Source organism: Crassostrea angulata, chromosome 6 (assembly GCF_025612915.1).
Source record: "Crassostrea angulata isolate pt1a10 chromosome 6, ASM2561291v2, whole genome shotgun sequence".
Classification (NCBI taxonomy): Eukaryota; Metazoa; Mollusca; class Bivalvia; order Ostreida; family Ostreidae; genus Magallana; species Magallana angulata.
The window spans coordinates 54,092,881-54,110,169 of record NC_069116.1 but is presented as its reverse complement, the minus strand read 5'-3'; the positions used below and the strand labels follow the sequence as shown (position 1 = coordinate 54,110,169).

At 33.7% G+C, this 17,289-nt stretch overlaps 1 protein-coding gene across 3 annotated transcripts; it reads left to right on the top strand.

Moving 5' to 3' along the window:
• Positions 1-1,357: 1,357 nt before the first annotated feature.
• On the top strand, positions 1,358-13,921 carry LOC128189527 (uncharacterized). Of its 3 annotated transcripts, none has more exons than XM_052861173.1 (13): positions 1,358-1,735; positions 2,563-2,821; positions 3,310-3,366; positions 3,822-3,904; positions 4,249-4,400; positions 4,741-4,863; positions 5,314-5,473; positions 6,318-6,662; positions 7,235-7,341; positions 8,665-8,783; positions 9,186-9,259; positions 9,458-9,622; positions 10,151-13,921. In XM_052861173.1, the coding sequence occupies exons 2-13, from the start codon at positions 2,588-2,590 to the stop codon at positions 10,326-10,328; spliced, it is 1,797 nt and encodes a 598-aa protein (XP_052717133.1). In that variant the 5' UTR covers positions 1,358-1,735; positions 2,563-2,587; the 3' UTR covers positions 10,329-13,921. The 3 variants fall into 3 exon arrangements, with proteins under 3 accessions (XP_052717133.1, XP_052717132.1, XP_052717134.1); XM_052861172.1 differs by having other exon boundaries at positions 1,358-1,799; XM_052861174.1 differs by having other exon boundaries at positions 1,358-1,815.
• Positions 13,922-17,289: the final 3,368 nt, after the last annotated feature.

Here is a 17,289-nt window from a genome sequence, read left to right as displayed (position 1 = left end):
ATAACCACATCATAATTCATCCGAAATTAGTGTTATCTTGTTGGAAAGACACACTCTATTTTTTTGCAGCCAGAATGGACACATCCTTCCCTCCACAATGGTTGGACCAGGGGTTAATGAAGAAAGGTAAGAGATATGACGGGGGGGGGGGGGGGTGAAGGGGGGGGTGGTACCGTACCATCTCCTTAAATAGGAGCCCCGCCATCACGACCCCATATCCCGTTTGTTTTTGTATTTCTTAAATTACATGTATTGTTCAAATGGATACGTTTAAAATTTCAATTTGACAGGGCTTTAATATAATGAACACTATCAAAGATTTCCTCAATTAATTACAGTTGTTTATGACGTACTCCAGAACTATCAATATGTTTCTTTCTTCTTATTTAAAATCTATAAGATTTGTCACTGTTGTAAATCTGGATGTCTGTGCGAGATCTCTACCTGATGTAAATTGTATTTAAGGACCACATGGTAACTGAAGGGATACAATGAATACATCGGTCTTCGTCATGCAGGATAACTTCCATCATAATTTCATCTTCGCTAGCCATGGGTCTTGACTTCGGAGGCACGTAGCATCAGGGAGGGGGATGGGGGGGGGGGGAAGCTCCCCCCTACCCCAACTTTTTCTAGCAGCAACAAATTTTCTTAAATTTACATATAAAAAAACTGAATCATCATGGAGTTCCCCCCCCCCCCCCTACTTTTTTGGGAGTATGTAAAAGAATGAAATGAAGAGTGAAATTAAAGTTAAAGATACTACGCCACCCCCCCCCCCCCCCCCCCCCCCGATTAGGATTTTTAAGATTTTGAAAAGTTGTGTTTTTCGGGGGGGGGGGGGGGTTTCTTATTCAAGATTTTTTGGATGAGTCTGCCCCCCCCCCCCACACACACTTTCAAAAACGATGCTACGTGCCTGCTTCGGTCCTTTGCCGCTCCCCTTGGCTAGCAAAGATGTGATATATTAAAACTTATCATATTAATTCTAGTAATCTCTAACACATAAGTGATCCTTAATTTCGGATAAAAGATTCTCTGTAGAAATAAGTATTGTGTAGGAATATCTGGAAACTATTGATTTTAAAATCCCGTCACGGTTCTGTTTCTCTTTTATATCCACGCATATAAACATACATGTACCATCTTTGCATTTTGCTACTTTTGAATTTTTAAAAATACAGTGCTAAGATATATTTCTGAATGTTTATAGATACGTTATAGTGTGAAATGTACGTACGTACAGTTCACGATGCTTTGAGCAAAATCAAGTTTTAAGGCGACATGCACTTGCTTTTCAATCAGTTCTGAGCGAAAAATCTACACCACAGGGGCTTGTGTCTGCACCCTGGTATAGTACAAAGGGTCTAACATTTATACAGAAACTGTAGAGCATTAAAACATTCGTGTATTGTCATCTCCTCTGTTTCAACGTTTGTATAACACTTTTCATCAAGAATGACAACACTTTTTGTTGGGTAATTCTTTCATCTGCATGCATGGTGGTTATATTGATCATAAACTTTTATTAAAAGTCCAGTATAAAGTTACATCCGTATACACAAAACTATTCTAGCGTAATCAGCTTATGTAACAACAACCGTCCCGATATCAAAAGTTCACAACTACGTAGGATTAATCCGGAATCAATGCCCTGGGTTTTATTTTTAGTGACCTCCAATGTTTTCCTGTTTCCAAAACCCAGCTGATTTTTAGGACAATGCGCCGTATCACGGTATTGATGTCCTTTAATTATCACTTAATTTATTTGTCAACAGGACATAGCAAATTTAGTTCAGGTATATCATTTTACAGGTATCATATTTAAAAAAATGTTTTTCTTATGTGAAATACTTGAACATGTTGATAAATAGTACATTTTCTAGAACAAGAGATTAACTTTTCGACCCTTTAGAAATAGGTTATGTAAATTCTAAAAAGTAACCGTATTTTTTAATATAAAAAAAGAATTTTCATCTGTAAACAGCGATGTTGTCTTTAAAAGGCTAAAAATATTCGCAGTACTTGTTGGGATTTTTCTGTGTTACGTGTATTTTCACAAGAATAAGCTTAACATGTAAAAGTCGAATTATTACTTTTTTCACATTTATTTCTTGGGATACTAATGCTTAAAGTTTATTTGATATGGATCTATGTACTTCAATTCACATAACTGTATGTGCGAGTTCTTTTGTGAGTTAAGCAATAATGAAATTCAAATATCGCCTATATTTTTTTTACTTCTGAAAGTAAAGTACTGTTCACATGTCTCTGACAACATTACATGCTAAAAGAGTAGGTATAATCCTGTATAGAAAGATGGCATAAATGAAGTAAAAAAATCTCAAGAAAAGGGGTTCTGTAATTGTTAATATCTAGATGATGATATTTAGTACATGTATTGCATTGCATCATAACCTTGGAATTGCATCATTATCATTGTCTATCAATTCTACAGTAATATATTGAGTAGAATCTCATCCACATATCCACCATTTCTTGTGCAGGATCATAAGGTGTCAAACAAAAAGTACTGTAATCACAATATCTTATGAATTACAGGAGTGACTAAACACTAACAGCCTCTATGGGACCAAGAATCATGACATCAGAAGAAAAGGCTACCAAAGAAACAGAGGAGATTCTTGCTGATGATCCTCCAGATTATAGTGATCAAGATATGTGTGTCAACCAAAATCAAGATGATAATCCAAAAAGGAAAGGTTCCATATGGCAGACAGCAAAAAACAAAATTAAAATAACGCCAAAAGATGCCACGCCCGTTGACTGGAAGCTGATTGGTCTGGTCTTCATATCAATGGTGAGACATGTTTTGTTAATTTGATTTTCAGCAACATGTATTCTTAGTGACATCGTCTCAAACTTGAACTACTGGTTGTGTCATCTAAGACAATACAGTATGATATGAATATAGTGAAGCGGTTTTGATTGGTTATAAATGTAATTTGTTATATCAGATACATTAAATACTGCATTTTTTAAAAATTGCAGAGTGGAACATAAATTTATAATACACCTGTTCACTGTGAATTTTTTTTACTGTTGCAGGCACGTAGCATTGTTTTTGAAAGTGGGAGGGGGGGGGGGGGGGACTCATCCAAAAGTGCAGGGGGGGGGGGGGTGGGTGGGCAACTCCATGATAATTCAATTTTTTATATGTAAATCAAAGAAAATTAGTTGCTGTGGGCCTGGCCACCCTTGATGCTACATGCCTGTGTTGTATTTGTATGCTGCACATAACAAATCTGAAATCAAATCTTAAAAAAGAAAAACAATTTTTTTTTTCAGTTCACCAGCTCATTCAGTCTTACATTCCTATTCCCATTCTTGCCAGAAATGATTCTGGTAAGTTGCCAACTACAGTACAAAATTTACAGTGCAATTTGTATTTACCAGCAGTAAATGTAACATATGTGTACATTCACTTGTACCAAGGAAGTTACAACATTTATAAACTTTTGTTTATTATTCAGTTTAATACAAACGTCATTTATGTTGCAGTTGGTGTTGAAAATATAATTTTTTCAACAAATATTTCTTTCAATTGATTTTGAATAACAGGGAAGTAAAACAAATACATGTATATACATGTACTGACATAGCTTAAATTTGTTGCTTCGCAATCCTCTTTCAAGGTCTTCTCGAATTCCAAACATTTTTGTTAAAGAGTTGTTAAAAAAGATTATTTACTCCAAATATGATACTGTATATGATACTACCGGTACTGAATATTACTATTTAAATCCTGCGTTTACAACTAGACTCACATGAGTTACTTATAAACATATTTTCCCCTGTAGTTTTTTGGTTACCAAGAGACAGAGAAAGGTTACTATGCGGGGTTGGTAGCGTCCATGGTGTTTGCTGGCCGATCAGTCGGAAGGTAAATGGGGGATTTAATCAGCTCTATATCAGGAAATCAATTGTTTGAACCATAAAAAATCTGTGCATAATCTTATCTTCATAGCTAACATCGTTATTTAAGAATACTTTAAATGAACATTTTTTCTTGATAAACAAAACTATTTCAAGTCTTAGCTCATATGTAGAATGGCTAAAAGAGAGAGAGAGAGAGAGAGAGAATTATTTACATTTATGATGTATCAGAAATTTTTTTCATTTTACTACAACCAAAGAAAATAAGTGTTATATGATAAGTGATCAGAGAAATCTTGGCAATGCAATTAAACAAAATATCAGAAGTCTGATTTCAATGTTTGCTTTCAGCTTTTTCTGGGGCTGGCTGTCGGACAGGATGGGGCGGAGACCGGTGATCCTGATGACCATATTTGGGAATGGCTTGTGTTGCTTGTTATTTGGACTGACAGTCAATCTACCTATGGCTCTTGTCACCAGATTTCTGGCTGGATTGGCAAATGGTGGGGGTTTAATATTCACAAACATGTACATGTGATCAATATAGGCTCACAAATTTGTTAATTAAAGAATGTTACTTTAGGAATATCACTTTTGAAAACTATATTTATCATTTCCTTGTGATTACTATAAAACTAGATGCATGTTTAGTGTAACGCCATGGCTCTAACAAATTTTCTGTACAAAAGAACAAATTTTACAAATGAATCAAGCATTATTTTTTTCAAAGTATGTCTTCAATGTATGAATGCCTTGCATACCGAAGCATGAAGATAGTTTAGCATTGAAAACCTGTATATAACTTGACAGGGAGCATAATGTTATTATTTTGTCTTTGGATAGGTACCGTTGGCATTGCTAAAACCATTCTGTACGAGATATCTGATGACTCAAATCAGGCCATTGGAATGTCAATCCTGTCGATGTCATGGGGAGCTGGGATTATTGTTGGACCGGCTGTAGGGGGTAGGTGTCTGACTTGATCCATGGACCAGAGACATTGAGACTGTAAACCAATGAGTACCACTACAAGAGACAATACTTTGAACCAATTTTTATCTGTGTGGGAATATGTTGCAGGTTTACTGTGTGATTCAAATATTGATACTGTAGATTCGTAATTAAATGTGAGGAATCAATTTCTGCATAAAATCGCAAGAAGCACATCACATGGATTTTATAATCCTGCTTTTATTTCTCTGACAGATGTAAACTAAATTAAACTATGATAAAAAAATCTGTGTTTGCGATTTCATATTTTGGCCATTTGTTGCCAAACGGATGACCCATTGAATTGAGTGCATAATATAAACATTATATACACTATGTCACCATAGTTACTAGTATTGAATTCTCTATTACTTGACTGGACATTGCGTAAATGACTAGATTATTTTAGTTTTTTTTTTGTTGCAGGTCTGTTGGCCACACCTGTGAAGAAGCACCCCTCTGTGTTTCTCCAGGGAGGGTTGTTTGATCAGTTTCCCTACCTCTTGCCCAGCCTACTTGTGGGAGGGGCCTGCTTTGTGGTTTTAGTGGTGGATTTTTTCCTTTTACCAGAGACAAGTCAAAGAAAGTGAGAACTTCTCCAAATTTCATTTATGATTTTACTTTAAAAAATCATTCTTATCAGCAAAAATAGAAGTCTGTATTCACTTGTAAACATAATTAGGGTCCTGTTCAGTGCACTCCCTTCAATGATCAATCTGTCAGTCCATCCTTCTGTCCATCTGTCTGTTAGTGACCACTTGTCTGGAGCATATCTGCTCTCCCTTTTACCCAATCTGGCTCAAACTTCATCCACTGACTGTCTTTGGGTAAAGGGTATGCAGTGACCTTGTATCAAGTTTCTAGATCTAATGATAAGCTCATAGCAGAATTATGTGAAAAATCCAAATCCTATATTCTCTCCCCTCGTTCCAATCTGCTAATACATCACCACAGAGTGCCTTTGGTCAAAGGGTGTGCAGTGACCTTGTCAAGGTCATATCTGACCATACAAATTTTTTTTTCAAAGCAAATATACTCTCCTCTTCACACAAACAGAGTTTTGGATAAAGCATGTGCAGTGACTTTTAACCAAGTATGAAGATCTTCCAAGGTCAAATGAGAGGGTCATAGCAGATTTCATTAAAATCTGTTTTAGACTATATTTTATTCCCCAATAGCTTAATCTTGCTCAGATTAAACCAAAAGAATGCCTGCTTGAGCTTGAATTAAAGTTCTTTGCCAAATGGAAAATTTCAAAGTCATATGTTAAGGTAAAAGCATAAACCATCTTGACCTCTTTTCATCCTATTGTCAATTAATTAAACAGGGCCCTTTGAGGGTGTCTCAATTTCAGTGATGTCTAGTTGTCTAGCTAGATACATGTGAAAAGAGTAAAGAAATTTTGATAAGTTTTGCATCGTGTATTTTAGACAAAAAGAAGTGGATGTTGAGGTTGGGGAACAAAATGAGGAATTAGAGAAACTGGCTCCAGAATCTCAACAAGCCAAAACTACCTCGCCCAATGGGAAAATCTCCATGTCAGCAGAAGACCTGTACTGTCACACAGAAAGAGCAGTGTATGAGGTCAAACTGTACCAGTCCTGTCAGGAGCTGCACAAGTCACATGGTACAAACATGGCCGCCATCAGACCAAGGTCAGTCTCTGAAAGTGGGGCTATGCTGACAGACGAGAAATTGACCATTGAAGTAGAAGTGAAAGAGAAGAAGAGCTTTCTAGATAAAATGAAGAACACCACTTTGTTTAGAATATTCAGGTATGATAAGGTATTGATTTGATGATAATAAATATCCAGACCCAGGAGGGAGGGTGGGAGGGGAATTTTTATTTTTCAGACTTGAAGTTTAACTGATTAAAAATTGGTAAAAAAAAAAAAAAATCTCTGTATAAAAAAACTTCTTTATTTTTCGCAAATAAAATTTTATTTTATTCGGGGGTATTTCAATGAGGCGGGAGGCAATTCCAAACAAACAATAATTTTATTTTGGCCTAATGATTCTTTATATTCAAAATTAATAAAATGCTAAAAGTCTGTTTATTCCCTGATAAATCAGGAACCAAATTGCAACAGGCTGTGCAAACTTATCTTCACAGTTGAATTTCAAAAACAACATCTTAACTTATCCACTTTTTGTTGGAAATGCTTTTCTTGACACTGTGAACAGTACATGTACCAGTATATACATTTCACATCAATATTGTAAATGCAAATGACTTAATCACAGTTATTTAAAATTCTTTTACATTTAATTTCTTAAGTAATCATGACATTTTTGTTAATTTTAGTACATATATTTGATTTCTTTATTTTTCAATTCTTCTATTCAGTATGCCAGATTGCACGAAGGCCATTTTCCTGTATACCATATTCTCTTTCTCTGCCATTGGTTTTGAAGAAATTTTTACAGTTTGGGCATCAACCAAACCACTTTATGGTATAAAGATATAATATTTTGGCATGAAAACTTTAATAAAGAATCTTTGGTATGAGATAATCTTATTTACATGTAGTGCTACCTAAATTTATTACTGTGTACAGGGTTATTTTTGTGCCATGTTAATTTTTCCCTTCTTGACTTGCAAATGTATTGCCCCATTTCGAATTTGCCCAGACAGAGATGTGTTTAAAGAAAATTGATTTGAGACAATGGAATTCGCCCTGTCTTATATTCACCCATCAACAACGAGGATTAAAAAGGCAAGAATAAAACGGGGCAAATATTTCCTTGTATACAGTATTGCTTCTATTATATATTATTATGCCTTCTGTCAGTTTGTCACTATATATTCAATACTCATCTATTTACGCATAGTATCAAAGGAATTATATAGCGTAAGCATACTATGCCGAAATAGAGCACGGCGTATATTTTCAACGATAATCTGTCAAGCGCCGACAGCGGGATTCGAACTCACGACGCTAAAATCATTAATTCCAGCATGAAGCCCAACGCGTTACCGCTACGCTAAATTAGTCGTTATAATGAACACCGGTATTTAGGTATATAAAACGTAGATATATACGACTGACATCAAGCAATTAAAATTATTCATTTTTCCAAAAAAAACTTCATTATTGACGGTAATTTTAAAGTTAAAGTTTCCTATAAGCTTTTGAACAAATTGATTGAACATTTTTCAAAGAAATTCTACATGAGAATCACAAAAACGCTTTTTTAAATGACGCTTGATAAAGAATGTTCAAGAAAAAAAATTCACTGAGATTTCGTCTGCTAAACATTTCGAGTTTTCTCGGTAAGGCCAAACGTCTCTCTATTTCTTGAAAAGAACATAAACCTTTGTTGACTTTTTATTGTACAACAACTTGTTGATTAAATAAAAAATCAAATCAATTGATTACACGTAATTTGAAAAACAACAACAAACGCTTGCTTTTCCGGTGATTATTTTAAGGGACTTGTCAACACTCGAACGTCAGAGCTACTTATAGCAAAGCACGTCAGTATATTTAACAGTCGGCATAATAATAACAATAGTGTTGTGTTGTGCATGTACTATGCCTAAATAGTAGTCAGGGTTTGATACATAGTGCACTCGCCTCCGGCTCGTGCACCATGTATCAAACCCTGACTACTATTTAGGCATAGTACATGCACAACACAACACTATTATATAATTTGTGCTTGTACAGTGACGTGAAAGTTGCATTAGTTATGGCATGTTAATGTTTACTTTAATTTTTAGCTTTGGTTTGTGTTGATTTTAAAATCCTGATTATCATGCTCACTTCCATTTAGATGGACTGGGCTTCGAGTCTGATGAGATAGGCATGGTGCTTGGGATTGCCTCTGTCCCTATGCTGGTTCTAAATCTCTTCATCTATCCATTCCTCAACAGACTCTTTGGAACCAAAAAGGTATGCTTGCATCATGCATAGAGTGTTTATCACTCTAAGTTACAGGGAAATCAATAAAGATTTGGCGAGGAGAAAATTCATTTCGTAATTGCCTTCATTGTGCATATGCTGCAATGCACGTAGGTGATCATCTCCCAAAAATTATCTATGGCTTTTCTTTAATAGACAATATTGAAATTGAGAAGAGCATATTTTTTATTAAATTAATGGAGTTGCAAAAAAAAGCCAAATTTTCAAAAAATGCAGAGTTATCATGTCCTTTACCAATAAATGTGAAATTCATGGCCTCTGGGTCAGGGGTTCAGGGCGTACGGTGGGGCTAATGTGGCCTTATTAGAGAAAATCTTTCTCTTGACTTTCATTTATATTTGAGAAAAACTAGAAAAAAAATTGTTTTTTCAGACATTCATCATCTGTGGTTTTCTGAATGGAGTGATGATGACTGTAACTCCAATGTTACATCTCCTCCAGTCAAGGTATGATACTGTGTATAAAAATTCATAAAATGCGTGGATAAGATCAAAATAATTTTAACTTAGGAATGTAATCATCTCAATGGAAAATACATGTAATAAAGAGTTAAAGTAACTGCATGAAGGATAAAGGTGTCAATGACCCAAAACTTTGACTTAATCATTTTGATTTCTTTATGATTTAAATGTTGTCAATTCCAGTTCCCCCTCCTTATTATGGACACTTCTGTTGGTGCTCATCATTCCCCAGAAGATTATGACCAGCTGTTCATTTACCGCGACGTCGTTGTTTATAAACAATTCGTCTCCGGCTCACATGGCAGGGTCTGTTAACGGCATCGCCATGACAGCCACAGCTATAGCCAGGTAAGGAGGCGACAGTTGAAATTTTGTACAGTTTATTGGCAGTGCTTCTCTTGAAAATATATTAGTTAAACTGTATTGTTAATAATAATAGATGATAATCTCTAATCATATCTATTAGATGACTTTTCAGTTAACTGATTAGTATTTTCTGAAGTTATGTTGATTTGTACCTAAGAAAATGATCGATGTTTTGTAAGCATGATTCATATTAAATGACTGTTACATATATACCAAAATTAGTTTCCTGATCACTCACTCCATATTCAGTTTTTTACCAAAATATGCTTAGTGTGTATCAGTACTTTCAGTACTTTGATCTTGTAAAAATAAGCTTTTATTGTTTCATTTTCAAATTACAAAAAAACAAAAAAAACAAAACAAAAAAAACAAAAAAACCCAACAATATGTAAAGAGCAATTGAGCAAAATTGAGGGAAGTAGGATATCTCAATGCTCACTTTGAATTTGTTTTTCTTCACTGGATTACATCCCTTCCCCTGTAGTTCCAGCTTTGTGTTTAATTTTTCAGGACTCTGGCTCCCACTATAGGGGGGAGTGTGTTTGCCTGGTCCATCAGTAGCAGCCTTGGACCTCCTTTTGATGTGAACATCGCCTTCTTTATGTTTGGTTTGATTCTGTGGGGTACTAGCGTGTACAGTATATTCATCCCCGAGTCTCTTAACAAAAAGAGAGTTGAACCAAAATGAATGACTGACAGTCTCAGTACAATGTACATCAAAACTGCAATAAGATGTCAAACTTTGTGTGTAAAATTGAAAATTCCAGTCAAAACTTAGATGTGAATTTCAATTACTGGGACATCATTAGATTTCGTGGTGGCTCAATTTATCGTGGAATTCGTGGGTACCTTTCATCCACGAAATAACATCCTCCACGAATTGATAAATTAGGGTAATAAAGTCATTTTTCCTTTTCTAGATATATAAGAATACACAAAATTAAGCCCCCAGGAACCTGTGAAATTTATGCCATCCACGAAAATTGGCTCTCATGAAATTTAATGATTCCACAGTATCACACAGATAAATATTTTATTTTAAATATGAAAATTTAACAAAATTTTTGTACATGACATATTTATTCTTAGCTTGTATTTAGAAGCATGACACAAGGACAACCTTCTTTGATTATATATTTTTTTTGTACATGTTAAAATTATAGTTATAACAAATCTGCAAATTAATCAGAACATGCACAACATTGCTAAACATTGCCAGTAGAAAGATTTCAGAACCATGGCGTAAAGATTCATGGGTTGATCTGGTATTGATAGCTATGTTTTGTATACTAGTAATAGGTATCGCTAACTGATATTTAGACATAAGCTACTCAATATTGATAGCTATGCTATAGGATCTTCATGAGTATACTATATAATATTGATAGCGGTGCTATATTATTTTGATGCCTATGGTATCCATTTTTGTTTTCTTAATCTTTTAATTTGATGGTTAACATACACTGTAAAACATTCTTAAAATGTGCATTTTTTTGTTAAATTGTTTTTTTTTCATAAAACTACCAAAAGTATTTATATATTCATTCTGTATTGTTTAAAGATCTAATGATACAACATAATTTATGGTTTTTAAAAAATCAGTATCGTTGTATATAGCTACTGTAGATTTCTTATTATTTGTGAGGAATTAATATCCACGTAAAAACGTGAGAAGCACATCTTGCGAATTTTCAAATGTCTCTATTATTTTTTGGACATTCAGCATTCACAAATTTTTATCTTTTCCCAATTGGATGGAAATTATTGCTTTGCCCTATTGGAGAAATAATGTTTTTTTTGGATTTGTTGCTACATATAATTAGAAGTACATGTACATGTAATAATGATTTCCAGTTTTTCTTTCCAATTTGTTAATGAACTTCTTTTCATATAATGAAGTGCTAGTCAAAAATGAAAATGTATGGTATTTTGTATTTTAATCCAATGTCGATCACAGGTCCTCAACAATTGGTTAAATGCTGGTGAAGTATGCTTTTAATGACTGTTTATTACAATGTAGAGAATCAATTATCCTCGGAAGTTATTGACATCAGCATAAAGTTGAACTTTGATACCTCAAACATTGATATCCCGAATACAATGGATATGTAAAATTGATTTGTAAGTCCCAAACACTCATTTTTTAAGTATTAAACCCTCAGTATCTCAATACAAGGATATCTTGGAAGATTTTAAACAGTCCCATCTAGTTTGAGATAATGAAGTTTGACTTTATTTATTTGTCTAAATTATGGTGTAGCTCTAAGGATAAAGAAGCAGAATATGACAGGGAGTTTAAATTAATTGCGAAATATACCGTAGACGAAAATCAATAGGATCCAGAATATTAATTTTTTACGTCTTTTGCAAATTTTATTCATTTTGCAGAAATTTATTGTCTTAAAAGAGTACAGACATACAAACTAATTTTAGAAAAAAATTCCCCAAGGTGTCAAGGACCTATTAAAGTAGAGTAAGTAAAATTTGTATCAGACATATTTTTGCCTTAAATGGTTCCATCCAGTGCTGTGTATTTTAAGACTTTGTTTACAGTTATTTGAAATTTACATATTAAGTAAATGAACTTTTATCAATAATCAGAGCATATCAACATAAAAAACTGACAATCTGCCACAATGTTTTTAAAATCCATATACATGTATTTAAAATGTTTTGTCATACTTTTATTGTAGTGATTTTTTAAATGATATTGTTAATATTTGTCATGGATTTTAGTTGGAAGGTTGATCATGACTTTTTATTTTTGATGTAGTTGATGTTTTTTCCCATGGCAACTGTTTTTAATGAAGTACTATTTATGATGGTATCATCGGTATCATTATTATCCTAACCTAGTCAGTATCTGGTGCTTTCATGTTGAATATGATATCATAACACTAGTATATATTCCTTTCTTGTCACATAAAAAATATCAGTAATGGCCCATGCAGACCTGTAACCAATACTTGCCTTTATCCATCTAACCTACTTTGTCTGCCCTTGTTTCCTTAACCCCAAGTTTTCCTTTTGGTCCAGTATCAAATATCATCTTTAAAAAAAAAAACTGCCAGCTGTCCATGTTTGGTCCATACACGACTCATGACCTGAGGGTAAATCATGACATTTAATTAATGATAATGTAATTACAGCATCAATACCATGACATTATTTGCTAGATATAATGTACATATAAGTAACATTTCAATATAGGTTCATATTTGGCACAATGGTAGTGTACGTTATGACCCTGACCCAGGTAATTTGATCAAGGTCAAGGTCATGTCATCATCAACATGACATTTTTTTTTTCTAAAAGGCCTAATGAAATATGATTAGTATTTTTTGTTCAAATTTGATTTTACCTCTTATAGAGATATTATTATAATAAAATGTACATGCACCTTCAGTAAAGCTTTGTTTGTCAACACAAATCCAATGTAAAAAAAAATGTCAACACAAATAAATTCCCCTGAAATATACATTTATATTGTCTAGTCTGAGTATTTATTTTTCAAGGAGATGACACAACTTTCTATATCCAGAATATGAATGTTCTCAATGAGAAGTCGTTTCTTTCCCAACATACCCCATTGATTTTTACTAAGCCTCCTTTTTACACATGTTTCCATGATGTACAGCTGTCTCTTATATTATCTTATCAATTCAATCATGTACATTATTTTTTAATAGATATTTTATGAGTAAGAAAATCCACAAAAAGGAATCCAGATTAAGGCTACTGCAAAAAAATAATAATTTGTCAACTCAAATGGTTTCTTTTGTGACAGAAATAAAACTTCTATTTCATTATTTTATTTTTATTTAGTGCTTGATATTTTGTACTGTTTGTTCTCTAGAATTAGATTTTAGACCATTTTCCAAAAGAAGTGAAATACATATATTTAAGAAAATTAATTTGGATGGGTGGAATGTCTCAAAGAATTTTTATGACCTGAAATTGAATTTATTGTTAGAACTTTTAATAGAAGGAATTTAGTAAGAAATGTTTTCCACAACAAGAAGTATAAGTTGTATGTCATAGATATGATTGATATAGATATGACCTTGATGGTAGGTTCAATGTGTATTAACCATGTCAACGTTTTCTTGTTATTTTTTTTTGTTTTTTTTTTATTTTGTTGAAATATTTTTGGTCACACGAAATTACATAATTAATTATGTGGAAAGGTTGTTTGTTAATGGTAACTGTAGTGCTAGTTTACATATTCTGGAATGTAGAGTTATACCGATTATTTTGAAATAAATATTATTTAGTTTAAATCAGCTTTTATCTTTCTTTTAACATGTTAATGTACATTTTTACCATAAGTAGCAAGAGTAAGGCACAAATGGATGTGTTTTACGTACAACACGACTTGAACAGGCAATTCTGGAGATTAAATGTATAATCTAAAATCTTTAATATGGAAAAAAAAAACCCAGAGTTAATTATGTTGAAATATTTACATAGTACATCGTACATGTGTATCTTTTCAAGGTTTCGAATAATATACAAATGCAGGGTTCTCTGACATACCTGTAAATACTGTATACGCGGACAACTACCATAACGAATTCTTGATTGACATACTGAAGTTAATTTTTTTAAATAGTGCATAGAACAAACATAAGTTTTTATAAATTGCATAATTTCATATTACGATACAGATATGCAACATGCTTACAAATGATTTTACATGATATTGGGTGTTTTTGACCAACTTTCTTGAATCTAGCTCTATTAAATAAAGAAACTGCATCTTTATCAAATATGTGCCACATACTTCGATTTCAATTCAATCTCTTGATTGCAAAAACACAAAAAAATGAGCGGACATACAAGCTGTTGTTGGGCAGTTTCTGAGGTACATCGCATTATAAACCCTGAGATATTTGTGAATGGAAACTATGTTATTGCTTTAACTGCCTTTTAACATGCACATGCGCAGAGGCAAAAACACACTTGGTTAAAAAGTAAGTAACATGCATATGATGTGTACTAGAAGTTAGAATGAAGCGCTTAGCAGCTGACATAACGCAGTTGGCAGCCAAGAGTAAACAGTTAGCAGCTGACAGTAAATAGTTGGTAGCCGAGAGTAAATAGTTTGTTGCTGACAGTAAACAGTTAGCATCTGACAGTAAACATTTAGTAGCTGACATTAACAGTTGGCATCTGACAGTGAACAGTTAGCTGCAGACAGTAAACAAGTAGCAGCTGACAGTAAATAGTTGGTAGGCGAGAGTAAATAGTTAGTAGGTAACAGTAAACAGTTAGCAGATGACAGTAAACATTTAGTAGCTGACATTAACAGTTGGCATCTGACAGTGAACAGTTAGCTGCAGACAGTAAACAAGTAGCAGCTGACTGTAAATAGTTGGTAGGCGAGAGTAAATAGTTAGTAGGTAACAGTAAACAGTTAGCAGATGACAGTAAACATTTAGTAGCTGACAGTTAACAGTTGGTATCTGACAGTGAACAGTTAGCTGCAGACAGTAAACAGTTAGCAACTGACAGTAAATAGTTGGTTGCCGAGAGTAAATAGTTCGTAGGTAACAGTAAACAGTTAGCAGATGACAGTAAACATTTAGTAGCTGACGGTTAACAGTTGGCATCTGACAGTGAACAGTTAGCTGCAGACAGTAAACAAGTAGCAACTGTCAGGAAACAGTTTGCAACTGACAGTTTAAAAAAGAAGATAATGGAAAAGGTTTTCAAACCTTCACTTCTTATTTAGTCTCTCGGTTAATTCCTCATGCAAATGTTGAACCTTTTGTCCACTTTAATGACTGGCGATGCAGGTACAATCCTCGAAGTGAGCATATAAAATTAAAACAATCACGACCTCAGATTAAGTTAATTTTCATTTTGTTACAAAAAATTTGAATCTGTTAAATAAATCTAATAATGTGTTAAACCATCATCGGATGCATTCTGTGATGCATCTTTTTACTACTATTTAATGTTGGTACATAATTAGGAACCAGGTAAAAAATTATTGCAAAGATGGGACAGGTGCAAATCGCTGTTGGACAACTATTTTAATGGGACTAACATTTTTTATATTAAGTACCCATGGAACTTTATACATTTGTACATCCTTATTATCTAGTATAGTCAGAACAAACAAAAATTAATATGTGTAAATTTAACTTACTGATATACTAATTCGAGAAACAAAAATTAAAGAGCGTTAAATGTCTGAAAGTTAAAAAACAGTTCTTTTAAAAAGATTCTTGTAGTATAAATGTGGCGAAGTTCTGATAAAAAAAAGCATACTAAATATTGCCAATTACATTATGGTATAAGAAAAATATAGCAATTTAATGCATGGTCGCCATTCATATATGCTTATGTTCTAAACATAAACTGGTTTGACAGTATTTGTATTTTTCTGAATTCATTCATTAGGTCTATCATAAAACAGATACTTATTCGTGTTTAGAACGCTAACATCAATTGAATAATGCAGTGATCTTGCATTATATATACAAAACATATACCCATGAGTACAAGTATTAAAAGATGTGAAACGAATTGAACGCACCCATAAAATGGAATAACCTAACACCCCTTGAATAAACTGCCCCAAGGGTATATAAGTCAGCTCAGACGGCAACGAAGGCAGTCTGGCTGAGAAGCTCGAATGCGACACATTGGAGAAGCCTGAGCAGATGGAGAAAAGTATAAGGAAGGCAATATCAGGAAAGTAGAGGCTAGGGTGGGAATTAGAAATTGTTTCACCAGCAGTATTGGTGTCTGAGGAATTAAGTTGGGAATCAGGGCGTAGAAGATCTGCATAAGATCGAGGCACCTGGTTCCCAATATTAATAGTAACCTAGTACCAGGAAGTCTGAGGTGACAGTATACCCAGTCTTTAGAATACCTGGTAAAGTCTCCGGTAAATCATTGTAATAGAAGCAAATCATTAAAACTCGGGAAGAGTAGAGGAAAATCTTCTTATAATCGGATCAATCAGAATACTTAGAGTATCTTAGGAAAATTACACATCCCTTAAAAAGAACCCTTATATTTATTGTTGTTAGAGAAACACGTTACATTTTGGTGGCAGCTGGTTAAGGGATAGAATATTAAATTAATTTGAATCAGTAGTCCTATCATTTCTTTGAATTATTCGTACTTTTATTTTACCTAGTGTTATTTTACCAAGTATGTCCTGTGCTAATTTTACCAGATATATGTTTATTAAGTAGTATTAATTTGAGTCTGAGTCTTGGTATCGTGCGTTATCAAGTAAAGTTACCGAAAAAAGTTTACCAAGTATACACCTTCTGTAATTTATTGAAAATAGAAAACTTGGTAACAAATTAAATCAGAATGAGTAACATAGAAGATGATTTGATAGCTGACCTCAGTGCAATAGATGCCAGAAGGGAAAAACTCGGAGAAGCGTTAGAAAAATTAAAAACAACACCACAGAATACCAAGTCTTCATTAGTACCAGATTCCGGAGTAGGTTTCGGGCAAAAGATCTTTGACAATAGTTTTGATGAAATAGACTACAGAACGCCAAGAAATACAGGAGATAGACTTGGGCACATGAGATTTCCAGAGCCCGGTTACACATTGTACAAAGATAAACAGACCGACGGCCGAGATTTTCCAAAAGAAGAAGATAATAAATTTTCAA

What these genes read in the sequence shown, in the direction of transcription:
- LOC128189527 (XM_052861173.1), top strand. Translation starts at nt 2,588, where the DNA reads ATGGGACCAAGAATCATGACATCAGAAGAAAAGGCTACCAAAGAAACA. An exon ending in GCTGGCCGATCAGTCGGAAG is followed by an intron (nt 3,905 to 4,248) that starts GTAAATGGGGGA and finishes GTTTGCTTTCAG; the next exon opens with CTTTTTCTGGGGCTGGCTGT. An exon ending in ATCAACCAAACCACTTTATG is followed by an intron (nt 7,342 to 8,664) that starts GTATAAAGATAT and finishes ACTTCCATTTAG; the next exon opens with ATGGACTGGGCTTCGAGTCT.